At 42.3% G+C, this 10,100-nt stretch overlaps 1 protein-coding gene across 1 annotated transcript; it reads right to left on the bottom strand.

The window, feature by feature from the left end:
* Positions 1-603: 603 nt before the first annotated feature.
* On the bottom strand, positions 604-5,132 carry TMEM207 (transmembrane protein 207). The gene is made up of 5 exons (XM_030575049.1): positions 5,058-5,132; positions 3,170-3,207; positions 2,657-2,701; positions 1,559-1,701; positions 604-752 (listed from the first exon to the last, which is right to left on the bottom strand). Exons 1-5 carry the CDS (start codon positions 5,130-5,132, stop codon positions 604-606), a joined length of 450 nt encoding a protein of 149 aa, XP_030430909.1.
* Positions 5,133-10,100: the final 4,968 nt, after the last annotated feature.

Genomic DNA, 10,100 nt, shown 5'->3' with positions numbered 1-10,100 from the left:
AATTTGGTTCCAGTTGAAGAGTCCTTCTGCCGCCTTTCAAGCTGCTGCATTTTGCACTGTCTGTATCTTTTAAACCGTACTACGCATTTCAAGGGAGGCAAACAGTCCATCACTTACATGGGAAATATTTACATCACACTTCACAGTATAACAGTGTAACTAACGCTGCCTGGTGCCATGCTGGCTTGGTGCCAATTGACTGAAGCAAACCCATCTATTTCCAATTGAGAAGCTGCTGCCTAGTCATGTCTTAGCCTTTGCTCCTGAAAGGCAGGGAGCTGCAGGCACATGGGAGGAATTGGGATATTAAATAGGCTAAATGTTCAGGTTGAACCAAAAATATTGGATACAGACAGACCTAAACTTTGGAGGAGCCTGACCTTCAGATCCAGATCTTGAGCCTGCAAGGAAGGTGAAAACTTACTCTCTGCAATATAGTCCTTTGGAGTATAACGGGAAAGTGGGTGTTATTCTATTTGCATTATGTTCCCCCTTTTAATTTAAAAATAAAACACTTCCTCTGTCTCTTCTTCAGCCTCATGGCTGATTCTGTTCTCACATGGTGTAGATCTGGAGTAACATGGGCAGGTATGAATCAGGCCCCTAGTGTTTCCCTGCCATCATAATATCCTCGTAGGAAGGAGGTGATCCAGTCGCCCCGGTGCCGATGCGCAGGGCGGGAGAAGGGCACAGCTCTGGGTTTGGAGAATGGGCATGGACTCCGGAAAAGGCATATGGAGAAGCTTCACTTACTGGGAAGAGAAAAAAATGGAGCTTTTCTTGGTAACCATATGCGAGCCTTGAGTGAAACCACACATGGGGGACCGAGGAGACGGGGGGGGGGGGGAGAGGACAATGATGACGACGTGAAAGCTACATTAGCTTGAGATATTGAACTATCACGTGGTTCCAGTCACTTGAAAGAAAATTACAAGAGAAATCTGCCATGCACATGCAGCAGCTGCATTTCAGGGCTCTGGGGCCAGCTAACTATACATTGTGGGCTGGGAAGCTCTGAATTCAATCTGCCAACACCTTAGAGGAGTCAAGAGTTTGGTTTGGTGTGATTTCCCCAGAGATCCTAGCGTTTGCTCTGACCCCCTGACCCAGAAAGCTACCAGGCTTTCCTCTTGGATTATCAGGGCTCACGCACTCGGTCTGATGGGTTTTCTTCTGAGGGGAGCTCATTTAAAATCTGATCCAATGCCTATTGAAGCTAATGGAGATACCCCCAGATACTCTAGGAGACCAGCCCAGGGTGCATTGTGGAAGGGGCTGGGGCCAATTAACCCAGTGCCTGTGTTCCTTTGTGACAACATTCCAATGAATATGAGGCCTAATGATTGTTTTAAATGCCCCATGAGATGGACAGCTCTCCAGGAAGGAAGCCCAGGGCAATAATTCTCATCTGGGTGCGAGACCAGATCACTGGATTGAACGCAACATCACTTTACCTGCCGAGTCAGGGAACTATGGCCCTGCCACTGAATTTGGGTTGGACCCTACAGGAGCAGGTTTAGCGACGAGAAGCCCCGCAAAGATCTAGATGGAAACTAACCACCAAGAGAATCGGAGTCACTGAGTGCAAAGACAGCGAGCGTGCGCTGGGAGGGGAAGCTGCTCCGCCGTTTCAGCCAGCACTGCAGGCAGAAGAGAATCCCACAGGACAGGATCATGGCCAGAAAGAACAAGATCAGTAACCTGAAGCAGAGACATAGATATGGAACAATCAACAGCAGCTGGCAACTGCAAACAGTTTCAGAAGTGAAGGCAGGAGGGCAGGTTTTGGGGGAGTGAGAAGAGACCTGCCAACTAGGAGAAGGGCAAAGTTGGTCCAATTATTGAAATTCTCTTGCACAAAAAACTTCAAAACATTTTTGACAAAACTCTTTTTTTGGGGGGGAGGGGGAGAGTGGCAGGGTTTTTTTTTACCAGAGTTGCACAAACTGTTGCAGCCAATGGCCAAAGTCCCGTCGATTGCTCCTGTGCCTAGGATCAGGCCCTCCCATCTGGCTGGCTTTTTCTGAAAATTCAGAATTTCTGCAAAAACACTTTTCATTAAGAATTTTGACTTTTTTCCATTAAAAACGCTCAACTGATGAGCTCTGCCATCTGCACACTGTGAAAGGGATGAGGAGAAATGATCCCGTCAGGGCAGAACACAAAATAATGGGTTTAAGCACAGAAAATTCAGGTGAAATGTGAGGAGAAATGTTCCTTGCTATCGATTGCTCTCTCCATATCTCTTAGAGCTAGGTGAAGTTTTTCAGTCAAATAGTTTATTTGCTGAAAAATGCAGTTTCAGGTCAAATTTGGCAAACACTGTTAGTCAAATAAAAATGAAAAAAAATTAGAAAAAGTCAAAACAGTACATTCCCACATATTCCAAATGAAACCTGGCAACTTTTTGTTTCAAAATGGCATTTTATTTAGAAATTTAACTGAAAAATTTTTTTAAGGGCAAAAACACCCCAAAACATAAAAACCAAACCAAACCCAAACCTCGCAAAACCAAAAACATTTTAATTTTGGTTCTACCCCAAATTAAATGATTTTGAATTTTTTGGTTTGGTCAGTTTTTCACTCAGCTTTCCTGTCTATATATCAGTACATTCTTTTTTTGCCAATTCTGTCTTTAGAATGGCTCAGTACTTACCAGACATACCAGGTACTGAGGTGCTCCTCATTGTAATTAACATATCTAGCAATTAAAGAAACAGACAACATGTTGGGACAGCGCTGAGCCCAGTGACATGAAATCAGCTGAAGTGCTGTCCTTAACTTGAGTGGTGGAAGAACCAGCACCATTAACGAACTTATAGTGGTACAACATTTAATTAATGGGATGTGTTTAAATCAAATGTGTATAACTGTTTTTCCTTCAAACATATTGTACATGGCAGTTGTTCTCTCTATGTTAACAAAACAACAAAATTATACATTATCATAAGAAACAGCTGGGTATCTCCCCGTTATGTTTCTCTCTTTCTGAAGAAAAATTAAGCTCAGACAGCTAGCATGCTTGCTATCCCTTTTTATATTAATGGTATGAACATGGTACTCTTATTTAGAGCATCTAGATTATTTTGTGTTTTCCTTACTTTGCATTGCCTGTAAAATTCCAAATCCAAAATAATAACCAGTGAGCACGTGGAGAGTGAGTACTTACAGTTCATCAGGTTCACATTTCGGATCAGAGTCTGCTAACTGAAACACACAAAGAAACCAGTCATGGCAAATACAGTATCTTATTAATAGAATCCTTTTCTATATGAACTGAAAAGCACCTACAGACAAATTCAGGGCCCGATCTTGTGACTGTTACTTGTGTGACCAGTCCCATTGATTGTGTGTGCCGAACTAAAGAAGACTAACAGCCTTGATAAAGTTTCTTGGATTGGGCCCATAGTTTTTTCTGTTAGTGGCCTGATCCAGCTCCTGTGGAAATCAGTGGAAAGCCTGCCATCTAGTTTGATCAGATCCTTAATGTTCTAATAAAAGCTGTCAGATGTGTAGTGCTAACGGATGACGTATATTTTTGCTAAGTGACATGCCAAAGTCCAAGAGCAAAGAGATATGAACAAGCATAAACAGAAATGTTTACAACACTGGCATTGATTTGTGATTCAAAATTGGTTGCTGAACAGTGTCTGTGAGTAATTGTGGGTGTGTAGCTCCTTTGCAAGACGTTTATTGTGAATGTTCAATATTTGTGATTTGAGTCATTTTGGAATGTTTCTGTTCCATGACTGGAGAAATGTGCAACTCTTAGAATCAGGTCTTTGGTGTGAATCTTGGCAACTATGAATCTGAAAGTTGCTTTGGGGGAATATTTTATAACATTCATTTCAATCTGGCAAACTTTCCTGCCACTAACTGCATTTTCCAACTTATCTGTGGAAAGTGAACAAAACTGTTGATAAGCACAAGCTGAATCAAATCCATTAAAAATCTCAAATGAATATTAGGGGAAATTTTTGGACATATTTTCCCAGCTCTGTTGCAGAAAAAATTAAATCAAATATCAAATTGCAGTAAAATATTGGTACAGTATAAATAAAATGTGACAAATTAGATTCAGGTCTTAAATAAAAATGATGCATAATTTGCAGATAATTGCTATACTTCGTATTTTTTACATGTGTCTGACAGGCATATAAATCTGTATCCTCCTTTGAGTTAAAACTGAAAAGCTCTTTTGCATAGAAGACAGATTTCTATTTGGACAGATCACATATCACATTTCTAATTAGCAGGGATCAGTGTAAGAGCCGTGTTGTACAATGCTAGCAACATCCCGAACAGCAATAAATCGTCTTACATGGCTATATAAAGGGCCCAATCCTGTCTGCATTGCCATTAACCTCAGTGGGAGCAGAGTCAGTTCCCAGGTGTAACAAAAGGCTTTCTGTGTAAGATAAAACATTATCTATGAAATTTCATGGAGGGTTTAAAATGAAACGGGAAACAGAAAGAGATTGAGAATTCAAAATGAACTTTTCCAGACGTGCCCTTTTCAAATTGTGCTCAGCTGCCAAGTCTCACACATCTGGTGGGGCATCTTTTTTTAATTGTTTGCCTCACTTCTGCCAATTATGAGGAAAGTAGGTGAAAAAAACATAGACAGTTTATCACCAGGATCATATGTGGCTGTGAGTGCTTTTTATGGATGAATGAACACATGTAACTTATCTTTCACATTCTTTAAACGTCTCTGTGTGAAGCGATCACTCCTTATGTTACTGACACACATAAATACCTGAATAACATTGTAGATAGATAGATAAACAGTCTTCAGTGAAATCCTACTAATTCGGCTGGAGACATGCACTTTCTGATTTTAACAGCCATATATTGAATAAAAGGATTCAGATACTAAAAGAAAAATATCAGTACATTCGATGGAATTGGTTGTGAATATAAAATCCCAACTACTTGGCAGGTCTTCACAGATATTTTTCAAATGTTGTTATTGCCAAGTTATCCCAAGAACAAAAACATGCTCAACAGAGCCCTAAAATCAATCAAAGTCTGACCCCAGTAAAAGATTTTGTTACCTGGAATAATGTCAGACACAGGCCTCCAATTTCTGAGATCAGCCAGGTGAGACACTGACCTTTGGGTCTCCACATTGTTAACAACAGAAGCCCCTGTAAGGCTCTGGTTTATCGCTGCAGCTATAGGATCACATATGAGCTGAAATTTTTACATATCCCTATAAATTGTCCTTTGAGCCATGGAATACATTATCCAATAGCTCCTCGTGACTAGGGAATAATAGCCAGGGAATGAATGCTGCTTTGCATGAACACACTCAAATAACCAGGAGTCCTAAAGGAATATTAGTTTGAGGTCAGCACCTTGCAAATGTTCCGATCCTTTTGTAGCTTTCAAAAATGCCTGTTGCTAATGCCTGGTTCCATATTAACACAACATTGTACATTTCCCTGGACTTGCTTCAAGTACAGAACTACAACCTGCAGGCCTAGGTCGCAGGAAGGGTCCTTACCCAGTAATGCCATTGACTTCAATGAGAGAGAGAGTAAGCGTGGCTGGCTTACATCAACAGGGGAAAATCTTGCTTTCCTGACTCACGCAAATAGTTCCATCAGCTTCAGTGCATAAGCATAATAGAGTGAGCAGGGATGGCACGGAGGGCTTATTTTTGAATACATATTCTTCTTTTGTTTGTATGCTTTGGGCATTGGGGGTTTTATTTTTGTTCCATTATTTTATTGCACATGATCTCAGAAGGAGCATGCCTTTATTGGCTGTATGATATTTACTAAGCTGTAGTTCCACTGTGAGCTAGAGCGAAAGCATTTCCTTTGGGCTGGATCCAAAGCTCACTGAAGTAAACTGAAAGATGTCCACTGACTTTGAAGGGCTTTGGGTTGTGCCATTGATCTTTAATTTCTAACAATGAAAGAAGCACCAAGAACTATTTTTTGAGCCTCCAGAGGTGTCATCCCCGTTCTCATGGTGAAGTCTGGCATAGTTCCAAGCCGGGGTGGGCGATCCACTTCAGATAAAAGTATAAAGCAACCCAAATCTGGGCCCATCCCTCAAGACAAAACCGAAACTTGAGAGTCAAAAGTTTGGTTGATCGTTCTTTGTTGTCATGTGACTGGCATCATCCTGATCTGGTCTGAACATGACAGTGCCAAATTAAATAACAGGAGAAAGGATATTTCCGCACTGTCTCCAGGTAGAGCAGAAGTGGGAAACACCCTACAGATATCAGGAGAAAACCGTTTTTTGAGAGATTTCAAACCCTCTTTTCCAGATCATTGAGGTTTGGTGAATTCAGGCAAGGTAAGAATTTCATACTTATTATTACTACAAGAAACCTCCACCCAGTCAGTGGTACATTGTGCCAGGTGCTGTACATACACATAGCCAGAGACAGCACCTGCTTACAACCTAGACAGAGGAGCCAGTCAAAGTATGCCCATTTTACTGATAGGGAACTGAGGCAGAGAGAGAGAGAGACTAAGTAACTAATTCATAGTCTCAGGGAGTCAGAACCAAGCCCCCATCAGCTGACTCACAGGTCAATGCCTTAACCATAAACCCATCCTTCCTCCAGGACAGGACAGGGTCCAGTCTAGTCAATGTCAGTAGCTTGTCTGACAGTGGCCGATGCTAGCTACTTCAGAGGGAGACATAAGACTCACCTCAGTGTCCCTAATACATATGTAATGTTAAGATGGTTGAGTCTTCTTCAGCCTGTTCCTACCCAGTGCAGGTGGCTGCTATCTTCAGATGACACAGCCCAGTGGCACATTCTCCCTTCTGGTGTAGCAGGATCTATTAGCCATTCTGATAGAGCCACTGATCTGACCACTGCAGAATGTAAATGCACACAGAAGAACCACAATTTATGCCCAGGGAAGAATCATGGGACAGTAAGTGCCTGGAGTTTGCAAGTCCCTTTAGACCCATGTTCTCGGGTGTCCTTCTCTGGCCTTGACAAATGCAGTCTTGCCCTGCTGGTATCCATTCAGAATGCTGCTGCAAAGATCATTTTCCTTGCCTGTCTCTTTGACCATGTCACCCCTCTCTTTTCATCCCTCCAATTTCTCCCCCTTCTCTATCACATCAAACATGAGCTGCTTGTCTTCACTTTCGAGGCTTTTCATGGCTTAGCTCCACCCTACCCATCATCTCTCATTCAGTATCGAGAGGTCAGCTCTCACCTCCAGCCAGCCCATGATCCCAGCCTCCTTCACCTTCTGGTTCAATTTTCAAACAAACAACTTCATGCTTTCTCCCATGCTATCCCTCATGCTTGGGAGGAGCCCCCCACAAACATCCACAAAGCTACCTAATTGTCCTCTTTCAAAACCCTCCCTAAAACTCACTTTTGCCATGATGCCCATAAAAAACTTGATAATAGTTAGACCAGTGGTGTACTGAGACCAGAGCTGATCATGCCGACCAATATCGGTTCATTGTTTCCTTGTGCTCCTCCATCTGTCTGTGGCCATCTGTCATCTCTTGCCTTATACTCAGACTAGGGCTCCTTGGCGCTAAGGTAGAATAATAAAATTGAACGTATTATATTGTCCATGAAAAGCTGTGTGTCTGAAAGACACCAATTTTTCAATTAATGTGAAGCATGTAAATTCATAGACTCATAGACCTGGAAGGGACCTTGAGAAGTCATCTAGTCCAGTCCCCTGCACTCAAGGCAGGACTAAGTATTATCTAGACCAGTGTTTCTCAAAATATCTGATGCGGGGGAACAGCATTTTTTTTCCAGTGTGCCAGAGACTGGTGCCATATTATTATCCTATTTGACGCTCTTATGAGGAAACTTGCAGCGGACCGGCAGCCGATGGCTCGCAGACTGGCACCGGTCCGTGGACCACCACTTTGAGAAGCTTTGATGTAGACCATCCCTGACAGGTGTTTGTCCAGCTTGCTCTTAAAAATCCCCAATGTTGGAGATTCCACAACCTCCCTGGGCAATTTATTCCAATGTTTAATCATTCTGGCAGTTAGGAAGTTTTTCCTAATGTTCAACCTAAACTGCCCTTGCTGGAATTTAAGCCCATTGCTTCTTGTCCAGTCCTCAGAGGTTAAAGAGAACAGTTTTTCTCCCTCCTCCTTGTAACAAACTTTTATGTACTTGAAAACTGTTATCATATCCCCTCTCAGTCTTCTCTTCTCCAGACTAAACAAACCCAATTTTTTCAATCTTCCCTCATAGGTCATGTTTTCTGGACCTTTAATCATTTTTAAAAAAGCAAAGAGTTCGGTGGCACCTTGTAGACTAACAGATGTATTGAAGCATGAGCTTTCGTGAGTGAATACCCACTTCGTCAGATACACGTGACATGCATCCGACGAAGTGGGTATTCACTCATGAAAGCTCATGCTCCAATATGTCTGTCAGTCTATAAGATGCCACAGGACTCTTTGCTGCTTTTACTGATCCACACTAACACGGCTACCCATCTGATACTTAATCATTTTTGTTGCTCTTCTTCGGACTTTCTCCAATTTGTCCACATCTTTCCTGAAATGTGGTGCCCAGAACTGGACTCAGTACTCCAATTGAAGCCCAATCAGCACGGAGTAGAGTGGAAGATTTACTTCTCATGTCTTGCATACAATATTCTTGCTAATACATTCCAGAATTGTGTTTGCTTTTTTTGCAACAGCGTTGCACTGTTCATTCATATTTAGCTTGTGATCAACTATGACCCCCAGATCACTTTCTGCAATAATGTAACAATAATGTGAGCAAACGGTATCTGGAAACCAAAGATCCATATGGCTTTGCTGTCGATAGGTAAATGTTAGTTAGAAACCAAGGATAGAGGCATAGAGCTGTTACTGCTAAAGCATAGCTGGAAAACGCTTTGCACTTTAGCTTTGTTTGCCCAGCTCTGATTTGTCTGACATTCATTACTAGATTGTCACGGAGGTTTACAGCCCGTGGCTGAAATGCGCCATTAATTTCAGGCCTTGCAGATTTAACACAAAGGGTGTTGCTGGGAAGGAGTTTTGCGATAATTTAAAGTTAAACATTAGGCAGTGATGCCATCATGTGCTGTAACGATTGACAAAGCTCTGGTAATAGTCAGGTGTACCTCTCTGGTGGGCTTTCCAACTGAAGAGGTGTGTGGTTTCAATAACAGTGGGCAAGCAAAATCAATCCCGTTTTATTAATTATCATTAAAGATTCACATGGGCCTGATATGGATTCAGCTTCCTCCAAGTTTGGGCTGTTTGGATCTGTTTTGAGCCCATCTCTGCTTAAGGGCAAGCTTCTGCCCCAGCACTCTCAGGCAGGGATGTAGAGGGGCCAGGTTGTGGATGGGGAGGAATTCTAGCTGATTGAACCAGGGTTTCTTCTGGGGCTGTGGGATGTGGTTGCTGAAGTGATATCTCTGCCATCTTCGTAGCAATGTGCTCTGAACAACAGTGTCTCTCATACATTGGAGGGGACATATGTACCACGCCAGAGAAAAGGCTGAATAAGCCAGTGCTATTTGCTCAGCTGTTTCCGTTCAGCTTTGTTAACTGACTTAATTGTCATACCCATTCCTGAGCTTGTCTTAAAAAAATTAAATCTAACTGCATAAAAATGTGTCCTCAGCATTGGTAGGAAAACCTTGTTACTTGTACAGTTTCGACCTTCAAAGGAATCGTCCATCACTGAACTAATTTCAGATTTCTTCCTCTTGCAATTATTTCCCTGAAATTCCCTGCCTGCACTTCAGTAAGATACCATTATCAAGAACTCCAGTGCAGAATACACAGAATTGCTTTAATTAAGAGCTCTTCAATGTATCATCCCTGCCATGTCTCTGCGGGCATAGTAAGATCCCTTATTGAAAAGTAAAAGAACTTCTTTCTGGGTTGATCTTCACCAATGCTTACCTTCCTACAGTCATAGGAAACTGATCACATGGATACATCCATCTAATCCCAATGGATGATCCCTGCTCACTTCCCTAGAAGAAGTTCCCTGCCAGGACATCCTAGTATAGTGGTTCTCAAACTAGGGCTCTTGTTGTCAGTCTCTGGATTCCTTCCTGGTGCTTCTGCAACATGGGGCACATCTCAATCCCTAAGCCACCATGGAC

Source organism: Gopherus evgoodei, chromosome 9, assembly GCF_007399415.2.
Source record: "Gopherus evgoodei ecotype Sinaloan lineage chromosome 9, rGopEvg1_v1.p, whole genome shotgun sequence".
Taxonomy (NCBI): domain Eukaryota; kingdom Metazoa; phylum Chordata; order Testudines; family Testudinidae; genus Gopherus; species Gopherus evgoodei.
The sequence above is the reverse complement of the archived record's forward strand: the minus strand, read 5'-3'. Positions and strand labels throughout refer to the sequence as shown.